Below are 24,646 nucleotides of genomic sequence, written 5' to 3'. Positions count from 1 at the left end.
AATACTAAAATCCAATACAGTAAACTGATCATACTGAATATGTAACATCTTTCCCTCTTCAGACTCTTCAGACATATTCATACTGAATATGTAACATCTTTCCCTCTTCAGACTCTAACTATGACTTTCAAGTACTGGTACAAAAGGGCAGGGCTTTTTCTATTTGGAACTCAGGGAAGTGTTCATGGTGAGTTCAAGTACCTATTTTTCTAGAAAAATAGCACTGCTAAAGGGTACACTGAAACTTTACGTTTGTTGTAAGGAGGAATACATAACTGCAAAGTATTTATTTGGCAGTGAAACTCTTGACCTAAAAGACTTTTGCCTAAAAGAGATAGTCTTTCAGTATCTCTGAAGCACTGCCTCTTGAAAGTATTAGTGAAATGAATGTGAAACTTGGCCAATTTTTGTCACTATGTTTTTATAATGTCCCATATTTTCCGGCATGCCCCCGTTTGCCAAACTAATGGTATGTCAATATCTACTCAAAAGGAAGAGTTTGTCTAACTTCCTGTTTTATATTTTGTGAACATGACACATACTTTGTCAATTTTTGAAAGCCTAAAATGGACTACATGCACAAAATCCATTTCAGCACTTGTCTGTACTGGAAAAGGATTCCACACTGGGTCTATACTGGTATGTTATAACTTATCTATTAAACTGTTCTGGTTTGCAAACTGTAATCAGTGGCAGGTGGAATAAATGAAGGCTGTACTTGATAATTTGAAAACTATCAGTAAAACATTCCAATCAGCAATTTCAACCAGCTCTATAAATGAGTATTATAAGATTCAAACATAGTGGTATAGTTATCAGATTTAACTTTTTTAAAAGAGAGGAAGCTAATATGGCTCTGTGACATTTCGTCTATTGGAATGTTATACAGCTATTTCACCCAGGAATAAAGGAAAAATGACAGCCTTCTGTAGATAGTTCTATGAGGTTGTGGATTTAGAACCTTAAAAGTAAAATATTTCTGTATGGAATGAAATGTTTTTTTTAGAAAACCAACAAAAATGACTTCAAATCTGAGTAGTTTTGTACTAGAAAGTCACAAATATTCTGAATATCTAAAGTAAGCACTCTTATGAGATAGCTGGCTATGGCTACTGTTTAACAGAGCTAGTGACAAGATAATGCTTGTGACAATTGATCACATATATATTAGTTCACAATTCATTCTAATAGTATATTTGCCCATGCAGGAAAGTATGGGTGATCCTGTGATTAAGATGCCAAAGTTGAAAGCAAACATAATGTCACGCATCGCTAACTGTTAATACTGAGGAAATCTGTGAGCTGAAACAGAGCCGTCTCATGTTCACACTGATGTGTTAAGGATATGTGCCAAGTTTCTCATTCACAGTTATGCTTGGATGGGTGACACCATCCTCTTCCCTTAAGCAACTGTTCATGATACAAGCTACCTCATCACAAGCTCAGTTTTAAGAAATATTATTCCACTAGACATATACAAGAAAGCCATTCCTTTATAAACAGTACTTCAAACAAAAATGTTAAATTATTATTATTATTATACTGCGCTTAGGTTTCCTAAGAGGAAAAAGTAATTAAAAAAAAGGCATTCATTTTCCATAAACAAAAACAAAGAAAAAAATAAAGGCAGCAAGAAAAATGGTTCTATAAAAGGATTTGACTATCAACATTTCCTTTCACTAAATAAAGTTTAGAGTGCTGCTAGAGTGCATCTGCTCAGGTGTTTCCTGCTTGATGTCTCAGCATTAAGTCATAAATACAGGAAGAGAATGAAAAAGAAAGCATGATTTGGCAGGGGAAAGTCTCCACTCAAAACGTTTGCTGTGTGCAATTCCCCATCAGGGTGCTGATATGGAGCAGGGGAGAAAGATTAGTGCTTTGGGATCATGTGGTCCATGTGGGGGCTGCATGCTGAAATACAAAATCAGACTTCCAAGACAAGCTTCAGATATATGTGCCTCTTTTATATCAGGGTAAAAAAATTCATTATCTTCTGAAGTAGAACTCACATCAGTAGTACTACCTGGGGCTGCTGGGAGTTGTGGTCTAGATCAGTTGAAGATACCAGATTGGTGAAAACTGATAAATGGACCGACTTCTGGCTGGGATGAGAAAATCGAAGTTTGTGTGTTATAAAGATGATTGTGTTAGACAGAAAACTGAATATCTGATTACCAAATAGAATTTTATGTTGCTTTGATGCATTCAGACTTAGAGCAGGGCTTTAGTATGGCTGCATCTGTTTTGTGGCACTCATCCATTGTCTCCCGATACAAATGGATGCCAACCAACCTGATTCCTTGCAAAATACAACACTATCTGCGTTTTGTGGAAACAACTGAATACATTTTTTGTTCTAACAGGCCTTCCCAGCTGAATGAATCGGTCTCTGTCATGGGTCTCTCTCTCTCTCTGTGTGTGTGTGTGTGTGTGTGTGTGTGTGTACACACACTATATATCTGTATCTATATCAATATATATTTGGTGTGTGCTGTTTTCAACTTTGTTTTTGCTGTTTTTATTGTACATTGTCCTGCAATGCATTGTGGGGGCAATAATAATTCACCCTCCCACAGAAACCTTAAGGATAAAAAGCTTCTGAAGGACAAAATTTACTACTTTTTCCTATACCCTTATTTTCTGCACCAGGCTACACCAAATATATTATTAACTGTGGATACAGTTACTGTCACAGACTATCCAGTATTACGGATCAAAAGAATAAAAAGGGGAAAAGACCAAAGAAAATTTATCTTATACATCAACCCACAAAGCAAATCGGGATTTTTAAATAAAAAGATGAAAATCAGAGGATAAAGAAGGACATAAAACTAGGAAAGACAGAATGATCTGAGGATCATTTGTAGACAAAAGAAATTGCAATGATCTTAGAATTACTGATAACAAAAAATGGCTAAGAAAGAAGATTGTGCGATCTTGAAGACAAATCAGAAATTTAACTCCAGGAAGTATTTTTTTACATTAATTTAAACAGCTGTGTCCTCAAAGCAGCACAAACTGTGAAAACAGTTGCACTATTGTTACATTTTAGTTTAACTACTACATGTGCTCCTTTATATACTGAAACAAACTTGTTTTATTTACTACGTTCAAGCAAAAACAAACATGTATTTTGTCAGGCATCCCAGGAGCAAATCATTGCCAAGTGGACACAATAAACCCACTTACAACATTTTCAAATGACATAAATAGCCACAAGCTTTTTTTTTAAGTGCATATATTTTCGCTTTCAAGGCATAATTATGAACAGTTAAGAGGATGCATTAAAATATAGTCACTTAAATTCAATGTGTGTACAGCAGCCTTTAAAATTAAAAATACTGCTTCCTTAATCCCAGTTGACAAATTCTGAAATGTGAATTGAAGAAACAAACTGATACAAATAATTCATCTTTTGCTCAGAAACCATAAGTGCAAACTTCACTGCTATCCATTTATTTTGTTTAAAATATTTTCCTCCGTAACATTAGAGCCAAAATAGATGCCATGGCAGCAATGCCATTTGTTTAAATATAGAATTTTTCTGATCAAGTAAAAGAAAGGAAGGAAGGAAGGAAGGTAGGTGTTGGGAAAGTGTAAGGCCACAATCCTTCCCTCATGTCTATGGCTGAAAGAGAGGATTATGATAGCACATAAATTTCTCTCTATTGGCAGAAAGGAGTGCTGTTATGTTGGAGGCGGCTCTCCCATGTCAGAGGCCTCAAGGTACAGTACACCCAAACAAGCAGTAAGCTCCTGCCAGCTGTTCAGCATGAAAAAACCCTAAAATGCCATTGTAGGGCAGTGTGCCAGCAGCTTTACATCCACTGAGTAAAGTTTTGTGAGTCTGATCCTCTGGTTCCTCAGCTATACCAGCTTGAAGCTGGCATAGCAAGAAAAAAAGGGGGGGAGGCATGCCCCCCGCTCCCTCAACACTTTCTTGCCCTTGACAGTAGACGCCTGCAAGGCTTCAGCTGACCTTCCCAGACCCTAGCCCAAGATTAGGATTGCTCTGTTATTTTAAATAGGAAAAAGGACACATAGATAAGGAGTCTAGACCTACCCCCTCCTGTAGCTTCCCTCATCAGCTCAGGGCTTTCAGGGCACACTTTCTACACATTTTATGAACCTGCCCAAATCTCCAATCGATCACAGCATATCATTTAATATCAAACACCTTATAGAGAATCTGGTAATAGCAGCTAGAAGACATATACTCCAACACTGGAAATTAACAGAACCTTCCACTACAACAGAATTGTTATTTAAAAATAATAGAAATTGCAATATATATAAAACGTGTTTCCCCCTCAGGGTTCAGCAAAAGGTGCAAGAAAATAAATTTAAAGGAATGGTTTTTACTTCTCTTGAAAGGTTTTGTTTCCATAAGTGATAATGTCCAACCTTGTGTCTTTTTACAATGCTATAACTTAAAATAATATGGCCATGACTATATTCTGCTTATACTTATATTTCTATCTGTATTGTAGCTTATGTCTGCATCATTTATTGCTTAAATTGTTTGAAGTAATCACCCGACTGGTGTGGGGGGTAGGAATCCTACTTAGCAAAAAAATGCAGTCAGTGCCTCACTTAATATGAGCCTTCAACACAAGTGACCTAGTTATGGGCCCTGGAATGAATATATAAAGTTGCCCTAACAGTGACCTACAATGGGAAATGTAGACAACTGAAGGGAACATGGCATAACAGAAATAAAATCTGTTCTGCTGGAACAGGAAAGCCTTACTGAACAACTGAATGGGGAAAATGATATTTTAAACAGATGCTTTGGACTGTTTGTTAACAGCCATTATATTCAAATCAATAAACACTTAAGGAAGACGTTTGTGAAAGATCCGATGTCTTCAGTCCCTCCACACAACAAATAAGCTATCACATCATTATTCTAGCCATTTCTTTCAAGTTATGGCTAGTATGATTAAAGTGATTAAAAATACCTTCATTTCAGTAATACAGTGGTACCTCTAGTTATGAACTCAAATCTCTCTGGAGGTCCGTTCTTAACCTGAAACTGTTCTTAACTAGATGCATGCTTTCGCTAATGGGGCCTCTTGCTGCCGCTGCGCCGCCGGCACACAATTTCTGTTCTCATCCTGGGGCAAAGTTCTCAACTCGAGGTGACTTTTCCAGGTTAGCGGAGTTTGTAACCTGAGGCGTTTGCAACTCGAGGTACAACTCGAGGGCAATAAGCTTCATGAAAAAAAGGCCCATTTCTGTGGTGGCCCCCGATTTTGGAACTCCCTTCCTACTGAAGTGCAAATGGTTTCACCTCTGGCAGGACTGGGACATTCACAGGGAAGCCAAAATGCAACAGGGAATAGGAGGGCTCTACACATCTTCTTTTGCTGCTGTGCTGATTAATTTCATTTTGAAACAAATGTGGAATCCACAATTATTCTGATCCATTGATTTCAATGGGACTATGCAGAGTATGACTTAGTTGGATATTACCCCAGCTGCTTTCATGTGCAAAGGGCAGTGATTAGCTAATAAAAATCTCCATCAAAAGATGCTACCTTTTCATATCTTGCATACCAAAATATATTCACCAGCAACCCTATTGCCCCTGAGTACTTCAAGGACCAAGCATCCTCCAGCAGCTCTCATCTATTTTCCTACATCCCATGCCTTGCCTTACGAAATAGCTGTTCCCAACATCCTGCTGGAATAAGCCTCTCCACATCCAAACTTCCTGCTTCACAGGTCAGAAATCATCACCGTCTATTTAGTCCCTTCACCACTGGCTGCAAATTCTGGTAAACAGCACTTTTTCTTTTATATCAGCGTACACCAATGCCAAAATCCAGCTTTCTCCCGATTGAAATGTAGAGAGTTTGAGGACTGGGACATTCACAGGGAAGCCAAAATGCTTGTTTACAAAGCTATTGTACTACCAACCTTATTGTATGCTTGTGAAACATGGACCACCTATAAACACCATCTCCAACTCCTTGAAAGATTCCATCAATCGTGTCTCCAAAATTTTTTACACATCACTTGGGAAGACAGGTGAACTAATGCCAGTGTACTGGAAGAAGCAAAGATCACCAGTGTTGAAGCAATTATTCTTCAACATGAACTTGGTTGGGTTGGTCATGTTGTTTGGATGCCTGATAATTGTCTTCCAAAGCAACTACGGGACGCAGGTGGCGCTGTGGGTTAAAGCCTCAGCGCCTAGGGCTTGCCGATCGAAAGGTCGGCGGTTCGAATCCCTGCGGCGGGGTGCGCTCCCGCTGCTCGATCCCAGCGCCTGCCAACCTAGCAGTTCGAAAGCACCTCCGGGTGCAAGTAGATAAATAGGGACCGCTTACCAGCGGGAAGGTAAACGGCGTTTCCGTGTGCGGCTCTGGCTCTGGCCAGAGCAGCGATGTCACGCTGGCCACGTGACCCGGAAGTATCTCCGGACAGCGCTGGCCCCTGGCCTCTTAAGTGAGATGGGCGCACAACCCCAGAGTCTGTCAAGACTGGCCCGTACGGGCAGGGGTACCTTTACCTTTTAAAGCAACTACTCTGTTCAGAACTTAAAAATGGAAAGCGTAATGCTGGTGATCAACAAAAGAGGTTTAAAGACTCTCTCAAGGCAAATCTTTTTTAAAATGTAGTATAAACACCGACAATTGGGAAACACTGGCCTGTGAGCACTCCAATTGGAGAACACCTTTACCACAGGTGTCATGGACTTTGAAGATGCTCGAACTCAGAACAAAAGGGAGAAACGTGCTAAGAGGAAGGCATGTTTGGCAAACCCTCACCATCATCAACTCCCACCCGGAAACCTATGTCCCCACTGTGGAAGGATGTATGGATCCAGAATTGGCCTCCACAGTCACTTACGGACTCACCGTTAAGACCATGTTCATGGAAGACAATCTTACTCGGCTACGAGTGATCGCCAAAGAAGTAGTAGTAGTAGTAGTAGTAGTAGTAGTAGTAGTAGTAATATTTTTATTGTTTCTAAAAGCTTCCAGGTTTCTTCTTGTTTTTAAGCAGAGTCAGCCCCTCTGATCCCGAGGTGGCTGAATACAATAAAGGAGGGGATGTAGCTGCAGCTGATGCCTTATTTGTTAAACTGAATTGATTGTGAGTATTGTTCATCACAGCACAGCACAGAGAGTCCTCTCTCATGAAAAATGCTCAAGTCCTGATTTGCAAAAGCTGATAAAGCTACTTGAAAGAAGAGACCCATTTTATTGGACTGGCTTTCACAAGGAATTTGGAAGAGTTTTGAATTTCAGAGAAAGGTTACATTTAGTTACCAAAGTCTATTCATGGCATGGTAGTGAAGTGAGAATCTGTGTAGGACTGAAAAGTACACTGACAAGCTTCTTTTGATACTGGAGCCTATGAAAGTAGCTCCTATACATGATCTGACCTAAATATAGAAAAGCTTTTGATTAGGAGCACCTATCCCAATATCATTAATATCTTCTGCAGAGGCCCTTTTCAATGTCATCTACCACCAGATATAAAAATCATCAATTCTCAACAGTGGTACCCCAGTTCTGGAATTATCATTAGGTTTCCCCTTCAAAGAACTGTCAGCATAAGCAGCATGATCCTTATCAGTTCAGGACCCTAGACAATGGAGTATGCCTCCAGGGATGAAGTCAAACTGTTGTTTTTGCTGCATTAGGAACACTGAAGTGACTTCTCTGGGGTGCAAGCCTGGGCAGAATATGTGGAGGTTCCGAGCTGCCCAGATGACAAAACACTGCACCCACCCCCTGGCCTGATGTGGTCCTAAGGAAATCAGAGAATACAATTGGTACCAGCTAGGCTGCAAAAGTTGCCAGAATGAGGCATACAAGGGCCATCCAAGCAACTTAGGGACTCCACTCTAGTTTTGTGTAAGGCTTATTCCTTAGCCTTTTCTTTGGTCCCTCAAAGCAGCGGAGGTTTGGGGTCAGAGTTTTCCTTTTTCCTAGATGGGCTACCTCCCCAGTTTGAAGATACCCATCTGTCCCTTATTTCCCTCTACAACATGTGCAGAAACTGGCTTATTGACCTTTGGACCCACTATTGGTCTCATTCACTCAATCCGCTACAGCCTGTCTTTGCATGCAGGAGAATGCATGGGGCATAGTGGTGCTTTAAGCCTTTACCTTGCTAGGGTCCTGAACCAAAGCAGCCACTCACTCCCCATGCCTGGGGAAAAAAATTCCTAAGAAAATTGTAGGCATGGGGAGTCCTCTATTATTTCAGGGAGACAAAGATTCATGTCCACTACACTGGAGTCCCAGGTCTATATCCACACCACCACCTTTTTGTTTTTGGGGGTGAGAAGTTTGTACTCAAGGTCAAACTATAAGTAAACCTCATGTGCAGTCTTGTCCTAAATCTTAAAATGATTTGTTAACTGTGGTTGGCATCCATCTGTCTTGGGAGACAGTGGAGAAGTGTGCCTTTGGGGGTGAAGTCAAACTGTTGAAGAATTACAGCGTCTGTTGTGGCTATCCTCCCATGTTATCTCTGCTCTCTCAGCCTTTTTTGTGGTCCAAAGGAAAGCAGAGCAATATGTTTTGCACTAGCTTGGCTACAAGAGTTGCTGGAAGATAACTAAGGGTTTCCTAAATTGTTATGCCGTTCAGATTCACTGGAAAACTTGGACCACAGCCTAGGTAAGAAACAGTCAACTGTTGTAGTGGAATATGCAATTTATGATGCCTCCCAGCTAATTATTAACAACAACAACAACAACAACAACAACAACAACAACAACATTTGTACCCCGTCCATCTGACTGGGTTGCCCCAATCATACAGCAACTATGAAGCAGCACTTCACCCTCTGCCTGTCTTAGAAGTGTCCCACTTAACATTGAGTGAGTGAACCCTCTCCTGGTATAGAACCAACATAGAGAGAATGCGGAATCAAACATCTTGAGGTTCTTCATTTTAGTTTGCCAATTGGTTTGTCAAAAGGCCCTGTGGTTAAAGGGTGTGGTGGTTGATGCTCCAAGTAGCAGACCAATAAGTCTCTGCCCCATGCTCATAGTGGTCTATAGGAAACTCATTTGTATCCAGTGACAGAATCAGTGTGGCCATGAGCTAGCCCCTTCCAGAATTTATTGATATGTCATAGTCTGAAAGGGAATTGTAAAGCTTTTGTAGACTCCTGATTAAAATATTTGATACCCTCCCAATACCAATTCAGAGTTTGTGATAATTTAATTGACCTTGGGATAAAATGTACCCAATCTAGATCATCTATATAGCAGTGTTATTTCATAGTTGCTGTATGATTGTTAATTAGCTGGGGTCACATTGTGAAGGAGAAGAAAATGGTGCCAAAAGAGCAGCAGAGAGAAGCATTTTGCATCTCTCCTTAAATCAGGGCTTTTTGTCAGAAAATGTCTGCACATGAGCACTTGGTACAGCTGTACTCTAAATGTGATATCCAAGTCAAGTTGTATGTGACTGACTTTTTTGCAAATCAGCTAGCAAACTGAATTATAATTACCCCAAGCAACTCTGCTTAAATGGTATCAAAAATAAGCTGCCTTTATTCAGACACAATGGTAGCAGAAGAGAGCATTTTCTATCACTGACACTGTTATAGTACAGGTGTGGCATGATGAGTCAGATGCAGACTACTTCTCTGCCACTCTTTGTTGTCTCCCTTGATACTCCAGTGTCAAAAACCTCCACTGTAAATAAGAGAAGACCACAAGTGTTTTTCTGGGCACTATTTTCTCAACAGCCTCAGTCAACCTTCCACTTCATCTTGGAGAAGAGTGACTAGTGGGGTGCCACAGGGTTCTGTCTTGGGCCCGGTCTTATTCAACATCTTTATCAACGACTTGGATGATGGACTCAAGGGCATCCTGATCAAATTTGCAGATGACACCAAACTGGGAGGGGTGGCTAACACCCCAGAGGACAGGATCACACTTCAAAACGACCTTGACAGATTAGAGAACTGGGCCAAAACAAACAAAATGAATTTTAACAGGGAGAAATGTAAAGTATTGCGCTTGGGAAAAAAAAAAAAAATGAGAGGCACAAATACAAGATGGGTGACACCTGGCTTGAGAGCAGTACATGTGAAAAGGATCTAGGAGTCTTGGTTGACCACAAACTTGACATGAGCCAACAGTGTGACACGGCAGCTAAAAAAGCCAATGCAATTCTGGGCTGCATCAATAGGAGTATAGCATCTAGATCAAGGGAAGTAATAGTGCCACTGTATTCTGCTCTGGTCAAGGGACGCAGGTGGCACTGTGGGTTAAAGCCTCAGCGCCTAGGACTTGCCGATCGAAAGGTCGGCGGTTCGAATCCCTGCGGCGGGGTGCGCTCCCGCTGCTCGGTCCCAGCGCCTGCCAACCTAGCAGTTCGAAAGCACCTCCGGGTGCAAGTAGATAAATAGGGACCGCTTACCAGCGGGAAGGTAAACGGCGTTTCCGTGTGCGGCTCTGGCTCGCCAGAGCAGCGATGTCACGCTGGCCACGTGACCCGGAAGTGTCTCCGGACAGCGCTGGCCCCTGGCCTCTTAAGTGAGATGGGCGCACAACCCCAGAGTCTGTCAAGACTGGCCCGTACGGGCAGGGGTACCTTTACCTTTACCTATTCTGCTCTGGTCAGACCTCACCTGGAGTACTGTGTCCAGTTCTGGGCACCACAGTTCAAGAAGGACACTGACAAACTGGAACGTGTCCAGAGGAGGGCAACCAAAATGGTCAAAGGCCTGGAAACGATGCCTTATGAGGAACGGCTAAGGGAGCTGGGCATGTTTAGCCTGGAGAAGAGGAGGGTAAGGGGTGATATGATAGCCATGTTCAAATATATAAAAGGATGTCACATAGAGGAGGGAGAAAGGTTGTTTTCTGCTGCTCCAGAGAAGCGGACACGGAGCAATGGCTCCAAACTACAAGAAAGAAGATTCCACCTAAACATTAGGAAGAACTTCCTGACAGCAAGAGCTGTTCGACAGTGGAATTTGCTGCCAAGGAGTGTGGTGGAGTCTCCTTTTAAGCAGAGGCTTGACAACCATATGTCAGGAGTGCTCTGATGGTGTTTCCTGCTTGGCAGGGGGTTGGACTCGATGGCCCTTGTGGTCTCTTCCAACTCTATGATTCTATGAACCTCCAATCCACATCAGGTCATCAATCAGCATCAACTTTACCTTTGCCTGTCCCATCCCAAACGCATCACTATGCCTAAGCATTCTGGAAGCTAGCTAGGTCCGTAACTCTCAGGAATGAAATCCTAGTGGCCCACCACCCTGAGTACCAAGAGTAATCTAAATCTTCATAAAATCATGGTAAAACTACAAAGCAGTTTAAACAAGGTTCTGTTGTGCCCAAGCTACTATAAGTCACGGTAGAGAGATTTCAACAAAAGTACACACTATTCCATATAAGAATTTCCATCTCTACCAAAGGATCATCTCCAATTCTCCACTGCACCAACAGCAAAGAAATGAGTACATTACAAGGCTCTTAGTCTTTAGAATGACATCCTAAATTCTATTATGTTTCTGACTATACTGAAAGTAATCATCCAGCTATACAGCTTTATTAAAGAACAAAAAAATATAATCTCTGGCTTCAAGTAATCATATTCATTGAACTTTCATGTCAGTGAAGTCTGACTTCATACTAGACTTTTTTATACATAGCCATTATTAACTGCATGCATCCTTAATTTGTGAACCCTTTGAATGTTACTTAAATCAGAAGGTTTTAACAACAGTACTTGTTGCTGCTCATATCTTTCACAGATGTTGATTCATGCATGATGATTTCCACATGTTGAATCACTAGCTTATGAGCAACAGCTCTTGGGCAAACAAAGTACAATAGACTACACAGGACTAAAACATTTTTGCTCCCAATTCAGGATGTGGAAATGTTACTTTTAGGTTTAGTCCTGTGTAGTCTAAAAATGTTTTAGCAGCAAGTTGTAAGCCATTTCATTAGTGGCATTCATCTCTCATCAAAAACTGGGGAAACCTCTTGTGGCAATGTTCATCTCAAAGGAAACATGCTGCTTCTGGGAGTGCCCTATTTCTTATTAAACTACATTTAATTTCCCACAACTTTATTCGTTAAGATATCTCACCACTGAAAAATAGAATGAATATATGGCTCTTCCATCCATATTTGTGATACAAAAATTAACATCACTTAGCCATAAATTAAGGTTTAAAATATGAATCCATTTCTGCTGGGTTTTCCAATATTAATTCAAACTGGGGACAGACTAGCCTTTGTAATGATCACTACAAAATGAAGCCATTGAACCAAAATACTATCCTCAACAGATTTCCCTCAAACTTTTGTTCTGAGCTGTGTTTCTGAAGTATATTACAGCACAGAATAATTAAGTGCAGCTTTCATTTAAACAAACTGCTGAAATCAATGGGGTTTCCTTCCCAAGTAAAATTAAGATCAGTTTGCAAGCACTATTGCATTTTGTCTTAAACACTGATCAAAATCAGGGATCTGAAGCTCCACACAGATAACATATGAGGGACAAAACCTGGAAGGTTTCTACAAAACATTAAAATGTATACTGAGCTTATACAGCAAATATAAAAAGCTTAGAGTTGAAGATTTCATCTGAGTACAATTATTCTCAGACCAGATGCAGTACTTAACCCTTTACTGGACCGAATCCTGTGTTACTTCTGCCTAGCAATTTTGCATCTCCCCACTTCTGCTGAATTCTTGTGGATATACAACTGCCAGGAAACAGCTGCACACAGAAGCAGTACAAACAATTGGGAATATGTTAAGGCGCTGAACTATGTTCCCAAGTAAGCAGAAAAAGTGACCACAAGAAATAAATGCATTCTTAGACCAACTGCTAAAAGTGGCATACAGAAGACACCAAATCATACAATAAAACAACTTACATTTGAAGCATGACTTCATTCAAGAAAACTCCATCCACAAGTGCAACATATTCGTCCAAGTTTGTTGGATTTCCTCCAGCTAACGATCCAAATGTCTTAACCTATAACAGAATTATCACAATGACATACTTCGTCTTGGTCTCTACCGTAAGAAATTATATACATACATACACACACACATTTGAAATCTCTGCCACTGAATAGTGAATTAATGCTTACCCACGTAACAAGAGGGCTGGATATGAAGACCTCCAAAAGAGGTGTGAAAATCTCGTTTTCCATCTTAGGAGCTTTTTAAAAAAATAAATAAATCAGGATTTTCCAAGAAAGAAAGAAAAGCAAAACAAAACCAGAAGCCAATATGAGGTTCCCTCCGTTGCAGTAATTCCGTAAAATGCTCCACGAGTTCAGGAAGAATACGTCCAAGCTAATTCCCCCGATAAAATTCAAAAAGTAGCCAGGGCAGCGGCGACAACAGGGTTTTCATTATGCCCCTCGTCCAGAAAAGGAGCGGTCGCGAGGCCATCGACGTTCATTTTCAGGGATTCCCCCCCCCCCAAAAAAAAACACACCCTCCCCCGACGCTTCCTACGGATGTATGTCTTCGACTTCACTCTCTTTCTTCCTCTTCTGTCCGTGCTTTAAGAGGAAGGAGAAAGAAAGGAAGCGACCCTACGAAAGAGCCCTACATCAGCCAGCCGCACAACAGCAACACCCCCCCCCCAGCCCCTTTTCTCCCCCCGGGGCTGCCGCCGCACCAGCAAGCGAGACTGCAAAGACATGCAAATCCCAAGGAAAACTACCTCGACCCAGTTTCGCTCCCGTGCATGTGTGTGTGACAAGGGGGGGGGGGCGCCCAGAAATCTCTCCTTCCCAGCCGCCACCCCACTTTCCAAGTCCCCCCCCCCTTTTTCTCAAGCGAGCCCGCACAGGAAATCCCTCCCCGCTCCGCAAGCCAGGCTCGCTTCCCTCCCCATGCAGACAAGGAGGGCGCCGGCTCCTTCAGCCAAGGTTGGTTTGGGGTGTTTGGGGGGGGGGTGCGAAGGAAGGAAGGAAGGTTGTTTTTCCACCCCCCGTGGGGAGGCAGCTTTCCTCAGGGGGCGACACCTCTCTATCCAAAAGAGGTAGAGATGGATAATGTAGGGGGGGGGGACGGATAATGTAGGGGGGGGACCCCACCCCACTCCGGTGCCTGGCTCCTCAGCGCTCGCCTTTCACATCTCCAACCTACCTACCCCCCCCCTCAAAAAAGCCTGCTCTGGTCTGCAGCCTCTCCCTTTCACGGGCTCCCCCCCCCCCAGTGACTCACCCACCACCTCAGCCCCTTACTCACTCCCTTCCCTGCCCCCCCCCCAGCCAGCTGCCTCCTCAGCTTCCTCTCTCCCTCCCCATTTCCCACCCTCTTTTTTTCTCTCTCTCTCTTCCCTTGCTGGTCCCGGTTCCAGCAGCCTCCCACCCCCCCCCTCAAAAAAAAAAAAAATCCACACACACTTCTAGGGACTAATTCCCCCCTTCTCCCCCGCCCGCCCGCTCGCCTGCCTTTCGCCCCTCAGTAACGGCTAAACGACCCTTCAGCCCAGCAGCCGCATCACTCGCGGCTCGCGCGCGCTCTCTCTCTCTCCACACCCACCTAGCCCCCCCCCCCCCGCCTTTTGCCGGCACACGCCTGCCTCCTCTCCTTCCCCTCTCTAACGGAGAAGAAACCAGAGGGAAAGAGAGAGATCCTTCCGCAGCGCAGCAGAGGCAAAGGAGACGCCGCGCACTTTTTTTTTTTTTTTTTTGGTATGGTTGTGTATGGTTGTATATGCATGTATGTAATCTCTCTCTGCCTCACCGTTCTGGATTTATCCCTCCGCCTCACTGAGACTGGTAGAGAGGAGTGTGTGTGTGTGTGTGTGTGTGTGTGTGTAGGGGGGGGAATTAAGGAAAGGGGAGGAGAGGGAGAAAACCGCTGCATGGCGCGCGCGCACGCGCCGGCAGCCGCTGCAGTAACGGGCGGCGAGAGCGCGCCCCAGAGCGCCTTGTGGAAAGGGAGGGAGGGCGCGCTGTCTTTCTGAGGTGGGGGGGGGATTATTTTTTTTCCCATGCATATCTATATCTATATAATATATCTATATCTATATCTATCCTATATTTTTCTGAGGGGGTATTTTATATATATATATATATATATATGTGTGTGTGTGTGTGTGTGTGTGTGTGTGTATACACACCCTCAGAAGAAATAGTATACTGCATAGATATAGATATTATAATATTCTATATCTATATCAGTATTCTATTTTTTCTGGGGTGTGTGTATGTATGTGTATATATGTGTATATATGTATATATATGCGTGTGTGTGTTTTATATATATATGAATATATATGAATATATATGAATATATATGAATATATATCTTGTATGACATGCCATCTGGTCAAGAATTGGGTGTGCATGTAAAGAGACTGAGGTTGAATTGCCTGTTAATGCTTGTGAATGGGGGAGGTGTTTAAATATTATACTCCCCCCCCCCATTTCATGCCTTCACTTGCAGGCCAAAGATCCGTGTGAATCATTACCTCTGGCATGAGAGAACCCCCATGTGGTGGGGGAGGGAAGTGGCAGGATCTTGAGAATTTCCCGCTTGTGGCAAGAATTGGGAGAAGATTGTCTTTTTCTCTAGCTAATTCCCACACCTCCCCGGCAATAATTTTTGTGGACAGGATTAGTTCCATTTGTGAACACTTCCTACCCCCACACCTCCCCACCCCAAGAAGGAACATGAATTTGTTTCAAGATAACGCTGAAAAATAATCAAGGTCAGAGACCCTCCCCAAATGCATAAACTTTAACCTTCCATGTGAACAACATGCTATAGCGTTCTTGGAAGACCCGGAAATATGGACCTGTTGACTGGGGCGTGGTTTATACACTTCAATTATAGGTGCTCATCAGGTTTTAAGTACAGACCCAGAAGATTGATATATCTCGCATTCCAGGTAAAATATATATTGTGTGCATTTCACATCAAGAAAAAGCAGGCAGGCGGGTGGATGTAGCTCTCATTCAAGGTTGTGTGTGTGTGTGTATATATATATATATATATATATATATATATATGGTGTGTAGAAACAGCAGCTATGCAGATGAAGGGGTGGGGCAATGCAGATGAGCTCTGGCTCTCTTCTCATTGTTTCCATTGAATTCTATGGAGCAGAGTGAAATGGGCTGCATGTATAAGACATGGCTGAAAGAGAATGCAAAGATTGAGGTCACAGCCATGGGTGTAGCCAGGATTTATTTTTGGGGGGGAAGCAGGCTTTATGGAGGGGGGGGCAGAACTGAGTTATCTGCAGTGCAATTGGTCAGTCAGTTAAGTATTTTTGGATATTTACTTGATTGGGCAGGGACAGCTGCTTTTCATCTGGAGATAATAACACCTTAGGAAAAGAAGAAAAGGGTTAGACCTCCCCTCTTCATGTGTTGTGGTATCCCCAGAATTAAGGGTCCTGCACATGCTACTTAAAAACCCCCAGATGTGTTGACTAATTATGTTTAGTTTAGCCTTGAGCTTCTGGGCATTCAGAAATTTCATCTGGACCTGCTACATTTACATCTGAATGGCAGCCCTCACCAAAGTTCAGATTTTCATTACAGCTTAGACATTTCTGCATCTGTATTCCTGTCACAACTTAACTTTTGCATAAAAAGTACAGAGGAGAAACAAGGTTGCTGCAGAAAAGTAAAGGAAATCAAGTGAATTGATTGCCTGCGTGTTTGGCATTATTAAACTCCCAAGCACTGCATTAACCCAGGGGATTTAATGTACTTAATAGTCATGAGTGCTTATATGCTGTATTGATAAAGAAGTTTAAAAAATCTCACATGAGAATAAAGTCCCAGTTCTTTCACAAATGAGAGGAGTGAAATTCTAACTTAGTAGTGTCCTCCCATTTTACTTTTATGTAGTGTTCTTCAAATTCAAGTAGCTTTAGAATTATGCAGTAGAAACTAATGGTTGGTTCAGAAGGAAACATTTGGGAGAGGGAAAATTCCAAGTAGGGTCAAATAGCTAAACAGATTATGCTTTTAACCCAAATATCTGGATGATGTATATGTCCTAATTCTTCGAGATTAGGTAGGAAAATCCCTTTCACCAACCTCTTCTGTTATCCACAAAACAAGAGAAAATCATTTTTGTGAAAGAGAAAAGAATAAATTACAGGTTGTAGGAAAACTAGCCTTTCAAATCAAATTTCGGAGAAATTAGAATTAGTGGTATCTAGATCATCTTAAATATGATGGATTTGTCAGCAAAAATAAGATGTTATCTTTCCAGTTTTAATCAAATGTGGATCTTGCCCAAGACAGATCATCTTTCCCTCCTTCCCAGCAAATCAGATCTTTGTGGAAGGGTTTAATTACTGGTCTCCAGATGAAATTATGGCTGGGTGGGGGGAGAAGAGGAGCCTGGGTAATCTTGTACTAGAGCAAAGGTCTCATGACACATGAGTAAAACCACTGCCAATAAACTTCTAGCTCTTGAAGGCAACTACAAAAGCATTTTTTGTAAAAGCCTGAATATTTATCTGCTAAGCTTCTGTGTAGAATATAACCCTGTGAACAAATATTATCAAGCTTCTGTGGTTCATCAGCATAGTCTTTCATCAAGTAGCAATGACTGCAGCATTGATCATTTCCTGGTTTTTAAAGATTTACCAGGGGTGGTTGTTGTTGTTTAGTCATTTAGTCGTGTTCGGCTCTTCATGACACCATAGACCAGAGCACGCCAGGCACTCCTGTCTTCCATTATCTCCCGCAGTTTGGTCAAACTCATATTGGTAGCTTCGAAAACACTGTCCAGCCATCTCGTTCTCTGTCGTCCCCTTCTCCTTGTGCCCTCCATCTTTCCCAACATCAGGGTCTTTTCCAAGGAGTCTTCTCTTCTCATGAGGTGGCCAAAGTACTGGAGTCTCAGCTTCAGGACCTGTCCTTCCATTGAGCACTCAGGGCTGATTTCCTTAAGAATGGATCGGTTTGATCTTCTTGCAGTCCATGGGACTCTCAAGAGTCTCCTCCAGCACCGTAATTCAAAAGCATCTATTCTTCGGTGATCAGCCTTCTTTACGGTCCAGCTCTCACTTCCATACATCACTACTGGGAAAACCATAGCTTTTACTATACAGACAGTTTTCTTGGCAGGGATACTGGAGTGGCTTGCCTGTTCCTCCTCCAGGTGGATCACGTTTGGTCAAAACTCTCCACTATGACCTGTCTATCTTGGGTGCCCTGATTTGTTGTTGTTTAGTTGTGTCTTCGTGACCCCATGGACCAGAGCACGCCAGGCACTCCTTTCTTCCACTGCCTCCCACAGTTTGGTCAAACTCATGCTGGTAGCTTTGAGAACACTGTCCAGCCATCTCGTTCTCTGTCGTCCCCTTCTCCTTGTGCCCTCAATCTTTCCCAACATCAGGGTCTTTTCCAGGGAGTCTTCTCTTCTCATGAGGTGGGGGTAAATCTTGCTAATAGGAACATCAGCTCACAGCCTATCAAAAAAGGAACTAGCACCTCAGAAATAGATCCTGCCAAAATCTGTTGAGATAATATTAGAAAGAGGCAGTTATAAGAAAATGTCCATATACAGGGCTTGTTTTCAGCTCTCAAAACCTCAAGATTATTGTGCAACTTTTCCCATTCTGTGATGTTTGTGAATACTGTATCTCTAATACATTTTCAGTGTGTGCTGATTGTAGCAATTGATGCTAATTGATAATTTAAGTCTAAGATTGCTAGAAGAAGTTATTTAAACTATTGTTTTGTATTTGGTTGCCATAACTTGAGTCCAAAAGAAGGTGGAACTGTCCCATCCTTAAACTGAACCAGGCAAAATAGCCTGGCTGGGACACAGCTGAGAATGGGTTAAACATGCTCTTTCCTCCCCAAACTTGCAGTCACGCCCCTGAATATCTCTTTTCCTTTCTCCCATATATTAATTCACTCTACATATCACTCTGGGACTGGCTAGCATGGCTATCTATTACTGGCAGCAATACTGCAGGGGCGGAATGTGTCTGTTGTGTGGAAGGAGTCCTTTCAACATCCATAGCAGGCATTTTTCTCACTGTTTAATAAAATCTCTTTGGAGACAAATAAAAGTGCAAGCCAAATCATTTGCTTTTGGTGATTTGCATTTCATGGCAAGATGCAATTGCAAGAGAACGCAGCTTGTGCAGGACTTAGGATGGATTCTACCTAATTCGAATAAGAGAGTTGAATACCACAGGTCAATCAACGCAGTCTCCTAATATAAAGCAGGATTAAACAGTGCTGACTTTAATCTTTTTATTTGTTATCTTTTAATTGGGTGTTTTGTCGTGCTGACTTTGAATTGTTCTAGACATAGGGTGGGTCGGAAATCAAAGTTGAGAACCATGGAACTAGCTCCATGAGTCTAAGAGGGTTTTAGACTTGTTTTCTTCTTAAAGGAATTCCACACCCACTTGCCATATGGCAAGCTGCTTTTGAAACTGGAAGGAGATTGTGATGTGGAATCTGGATTAGCTGTTCAAAGAGAAATAAGTAAAAAAAAAAAAAAAGTTACTTGGCTAATGCAAGCCCTCAATGCAGGTCTTTGGCTACCAGCCAAAACTAATTAAAAAGCTTAAAACCTTCCCAAAAGATCCTTATCTGTTTTTTTTCTCCCCAAAGAAAAGTGATAGGACTGTTTTCCTAAACTTTTCAGATACAATGTAGCAGCTTTTTGCAACTTTTATTTACCTGTACAGAGCCTCTCATCTGCTCTCTGATAAACACGGGAAGAGTTTCAATTAGGGAGGCATGTTTGCACACAAATATCTTTATAAGCTTGTAGATTTGGGATTGCACTTCATTCATCAAATAAAGAGTACTGTGGACCAGAATATTATTTATTATGAAATAATAAATTTCTGTGTTTGTAGGGTGCCGCAATAGCTACAATCATATACATCTGAGAGTAAGCCTCATGAAGAACAATCAAACTCTATTCTGAGTAGACAGGCTTAGAACGGAGCAGTTCGTTGTTTTTACATCACCGTTTTACTGGGTGTGGAGGAAGTCCCATATTGTGCACACTGTAGGCTGTGTACTGTACTGGATTTTGAGCTCTAAAATCCAGTATAGATAACGAAACCTTACGTTTAAACCGTTACCAATAGATAAGACATCAGCTGCCAAAATAAATAACAATTTTTATTATACGGTTGCAGACCATATTTTTTAGAGGGCTTAATCTCTACCTTCAAGATTGAGGAGGGAACTGTAGCTCCAGATTGCATCAGCAGAAGTGAGGCAGTGAGGACTGTGCTTTGGATTGGGTAGGACCAAGCCATTTGGCTCCTTCCTAGAAATGTCTCCTTCAGCGGCCATTCCACTTAGTTGCAATGTAAGGGAGAAAGAAGACAAGAATTGTCTGGGACTACCATTTGGATCCTGTGCTCCCAGGCAGGCTTCATTAGCAGTGAGCCCATTGGCTTGGATGTCACCAAGTAGCTTGCACTTGGCATAGTTTAGAACTGAAGCCATGGTTTCAGTTTTCAAACGTACAGGCTAACTCTAGTCTCTAAATGTAATAACCTTCAGAGACATAAAGGCAGGTTGTCAATTCAAGACATCACACTAAACCATAGTTTGCAAAAACACTTTAAATTCCAACAATGGTTTCTTTTCTTTCCCCCCTATATATTTATTTGCGTAGAGACATCACCTTGCCAACAAAGGTCCGTATAGTAAAAGCTATGGTTTTCCCAGTAGTGATGTATGGAAGTGAAAGCTGGACCATAAAAAAGGCTGATCGCCGAAGAATTGATGCTTTTGAATTATGGTGCTGGAGGAGACTCTTGAGAGTCCCATGGACTGCAAGAAGATCAAACCTATCCATTCTTAAGGAAATCAGCCCTGAGTGCTCACTGGAAGGACAGACCCTGAAGCTGAGGCTCCAATATTTTGGCCACCTCATGAGAAGAGAAGACTCCCTGGAAAAGTCCCTGATGTTGGGAAAGATGGAGGACACGACTAAACAACAACAACAAAGTTTTTGTCTGTATAATTCTAAACACCATATCATGGGTTCCCTGGTGGTCTCCATCTGGGCACCTCAGCAGACCCACCAAGTGTTGCTATTTTCAAGAGACAGCCCCAGATTTACAAAAGCCATTGTGACACCTCCCTCTGCTGGCTCACTGGTCACCAGAGTGCTAAAAGGTCTGGTGAGCTCCTATGGTTGGATCATTTTGCGTTTGTTACAAGAAGAAGATAAGACATGTAAGGAGGATTTCTCTCAGCATCTGCATTCTGTGATAATAGTGAATTCATCTTGAGCATAGAGGTGTTAGAGAGTACTAACTGTGAGTTCCATTTCTCTTTCTTTTTTAGACTTTCAAGGCTCAGAAAAGTCTTCTCCCGTCTGGGAAGAAAAAATAAAATTTCTCTTCTCCCAGAGTCCTCCCCTTGCCCACCGCCTCCGCCTTTGGACCCCTCTTTCAGAGGACTGCTGTTGTAAACAAAATCTGCCCCTTTCCCCTTATGAGATATCCAAGAGCCCGTATAGAGTCCTTACGTGGGTTCCCTATTGGTAGGAGAAAATAACAAGAGGCCAACCGGAGAATATCAAGAAGTAAAGCAGCTAGTAAGCCTGATCTTTATTAAAGCTGTTGCAACAGGATGCTCCCCTCACATGCAGGAGGATGGAGGAGGACCCAGAACAAAGGTGTGCCTGTCCTTATATAGACATTTTAAATTCCCTGCCCTGGAGCTCAAGACCACCCCTCCATACATCATACATACATCAAAGAAGGAGAATAACCCAAGACCACCCCTCACAAACATCATAACTACATCATAGAAAAGGTGGTCTACAGCAGAAATTTGAATGTTGTTGTTTGTCCTGTCTGCCAGGTTATCTGATAATGCCTTATCTGATTGCCTTTACTGGTAGTCTGCCCATTCCTTTGAATTGGTGATTACTCAATTCCTGCCCTCCCTCCTTGCAAAGAAAACATTTGGTCAGTTTGGGAGTCAAAATGGTTTCAGGACAGTGTTCCTGTGCTGCTCCAGACATGTGGTCCACGTATCTATGTTTGTGCTTGGTTGGTACATTTATGAACATTTATTATATATATAATACCTTATTTTTTTTTTATTACACTGCAAAGGTAAAACCCTTCAGTGTATAGATGTTGCTTCCAGATTAATATTAGTCCCTAAGGGTTCTTAAGAAAGGTCTCTCTGTAACTGTTTGAGGCCTGTTTGGAGGTTCAGAAAATAAACATATCCCATGTGGCTCTTTGTTTCCCTATAGGCTCTGCAGACCTCCTATCCTGATCTGCAGGAAGATGACAGGAGGAAGAAATGCCAAGGAAAACATGAAGGTAATGTCTATTTCCAAGGATATGTTCAGGGTATATAAGAAAGTTCCTAAACAGTTATAATTGCTAGCCTTCTCTTCTTCTCCATTTAAATGACATAATATTTGAAGACCTGGAGGGAGAGCAGGGGCAGGACAGCTTTTATACTGACACCATGAACCACAGAACCTGAGCATGGAGTTTGCCCTTGCTCTCTACCAGCACTGGGCAGAGCTCAACCATGGAACGAACCTCACCATTTCCCCAGTGAGTGTTTCTGTCTTTGGGGCTCAAGGGAGCACATTGGCCCAACTCTGGGATACAGCACTCATGGTAAGGCAACCTTCTGAGAAACAGCTTTTCAGTGAGCACTGCATGCTGTCGTGAAAGTCACCTTACAGCTTGGACTGTCCTTCCTCCGAGACAGCCGCACTCTTGGGACACCAGGGCTGCCCAGGTCACAGCGGGCTGCAGAGAGCGGGGACAAGGGAAGAAGCGTCAGCACCGCCATGGGTGACCAATGGGCGGAGAGAGCCGAGCCCGAGTCTCCAACAATGGTTTCTGATTTGCCAGCTGGTTACAAACCATGGCTTGTTTATTCAGTCAGTGTGTCAACCTATTGTTAAACTTCATTAACCATTGTTTGGTGTAGTATCTGAATGGAGTGATTAGCCAATGCTTCTTACCAGAAAAGAAAATCTGCATGTGAGAACAGCCTTTTGCACAAGGTGTAGTTCTACTAAGAGCAGAGATAGGAGGGAACAGCTAACAGCAACTGGTGCTTGTCCTTCTCCCCCTCACCATCCTATAGTTTCTGCTAACTTCTGCATAGTAAATGATTGTTACCTTGAAAAGATAGACATAATATAAAGATGAAATCAATTATCTTGCCTGTACGTAATTAACTTTGATATTTTCATTCATGAAATTTTGTAGGGTAGAGCATGAGAAGCAGTGCAGCCTAGGCACTGTTACCGTATTTTTCCGTGTATAAGACGAGCTTTTTTGACCCAAAAATGAGTTTCAAAATTTAGGGTCGTCTTATACATGGGTAGTGCTGAGGGGGGATGGGCGAATGGTTTTTTGGTGCGAGCCCGAGATTGTAAGCGGCGATTGGCTGCTTGATTGTGTGTGTGTGTGGGGGGGGGTATGCCAAAAATCACTCACCAGCCAGAATGCAGCACACAACCGCTCGCGTCGCAGCTGCCCGATCGCTGACATTAGCCCTTCCGATTCTGCTGCCGCAGCCAATAAACAGCTGCCCTAGTCGCAGCAAGTGGGAGCGTGATTGGCGGCCGCTGGCAGTTATCAAGCAGCTGATAGGTGGTTTCTACGATGCGAGCTGGAGATTTTAAGCGGCGATTTGCCACTTGATTGTTGGGGGGGATGCTGAAAATCGCTCACCCGCTGGAATGAAGCGCGAGCCCGAGATTGGAAGCAGCAATTGTGACACGAGTGGTTGTGTGCTGTGTTCTGGCGGGTGAGCAGTTTTTGGCATTCCCTCCAAATAATCCTTCCCCAAAGCTCAATCCCCCTATTTTCTAAATTTTGAGGCCCCCAGAATAGTCTTATACATGGGGGCGTCCTGTAGACGGAAAAGTACAGTATGTTTCATGAAACATAACACCTGAGCAAAACAAATTCAAGTTAGCTCAGGATTCCCTTTTTTTTATATATATAAAAAAGACCAATTATGTGATAAAAAGTTTAATTCTAAACCAGCCACTGTTTATCAAAAGTAATAATTTTCCTTTAGAAATTATGCAGGTAGTTTTTTTCTGTTGAGTTTGCCTGCCATCATCAATACTTTAAAGTTAGCCTTGGCAGGCATACAGCCTGCGATGTCACAGTGGAAAAAGTCTGTTGATCTCACCAGAAACATACAGAAAGAGGCTGTGTTTCTCCCTCCCAATGTTTCTACAGTAAATTGCCTCTGACATATGTTCCAGGGGAATAAGAAATTTGTCTGCAGTGGAGGGACATTCATAGTTCTGCTAGCAGGGGACTGTTATCAAGAATAAAGAAAATTTCATTTTATTCCCCTCACCTCTCTGTACAGTTGAAGGACCAGAAAGTTTTTAAAAAACTAGCAGTCCATGAACAGGGCCCTTTCTGGCAATATCAGAACTTTGGACACAGTTCTTATCTATTTTCTCTCTCTTTCGCATATCCAAAACAAAGGAGGTTTAAAAAACTGCAATTTTCCTTTCTGTAATCAAATAACCATGTACACACAGCAGGCGGGCAAGGCTGGAACTGCAGCTATTCCTAGGACAAAAAACTAGAAGACGCAGAGTCCTTCATTGGGTTGAGGAAGAGAGGGTGTTCTCCTCTCCAGACATTATTTTTATTGAGCTTTCATGATGATATCACAGAGGTTATACACAACCCCACTTGAT

The 24,646-nt window shown here is 42.3% G+C and overlaps 1 protein-coding gene and 1 long non-coding RNA gene across 6 annotated transcripts in view; one reads left to right on the top strand and one right to left on the bottom strand.

Annotated features, from left to right (window-relative positions):
- CCDC88A (coiled-coil domain containing 88A) overlaps positions 1 to 13,827 on the bottom strand; it is a 79,584-nt gene extending 65,757 nt beyond the window's left edge. For 2 of the 4 annotated variants that reach the window (XM_079968378.1, XM_079968379.1), the window contains exons 1-2: positions 13,099 to 13,825; positions 12,880 to 12,980 (exon numbers count right to left, since the gene is read on the bottom strand). In XM_079968378.1, coding sequence (XP_079824504.1) covers positions 12,880 to 12,980; positions 13,099 to 13,161 — 164 coding nt within the window. In that variant the 5' untranslated portion in view covers positions 13,162 to 13,825. Of the gene's footprint in view, positions 1 to 12,879; positions 12,981 to 13,098 lie in introns of all 4 variants that reach the window. The other 2 variants (XM_079968381.1, XM_079968380.1) reach the window with 2 other exon arrangements.
- LOC307211999 lies at positions 13,799 to 23,912 on the top strand. 2 transcript variants are annotated; one of them, XR_013836707.1, is made up of 4 exons: positions 15,287 to 15,863; positions 20,112 to 20,219; positions 21,151 to 21,248; positions 22,202 to 23,912. It is a non-coding gene; the product is annotated as an uncharacterized lncRNA (long non-coding RNA). The 2 variants fall into 2 exon arrangements; XR_013836706.1 differs by lacking the exons at positions 15,287 to 15,863; positions 20,112 to 20,219 and adding an exon at positions 13,799 to 13,890.
- The last annotated feature ends 734 nt before the right edge of the window (positions 23,913 to 24,646 follow it).

This window comes from Podarcis cretensis, assembly GCF_951804945.1.
Source record: "Podarcis cretensis genome assembly, chromosome: 3".
NCBI lineage: Eukaryota > Metazoa > Chordata > Lepidosauria > Squamata > Lacertidae > Podarcis > Podarcis cretensis.
The sequence above is the reverse complement of the archived record's forward strand: the minus strand, read 5'-3'. Positions and strand labels throughout refer to the sequence as shown.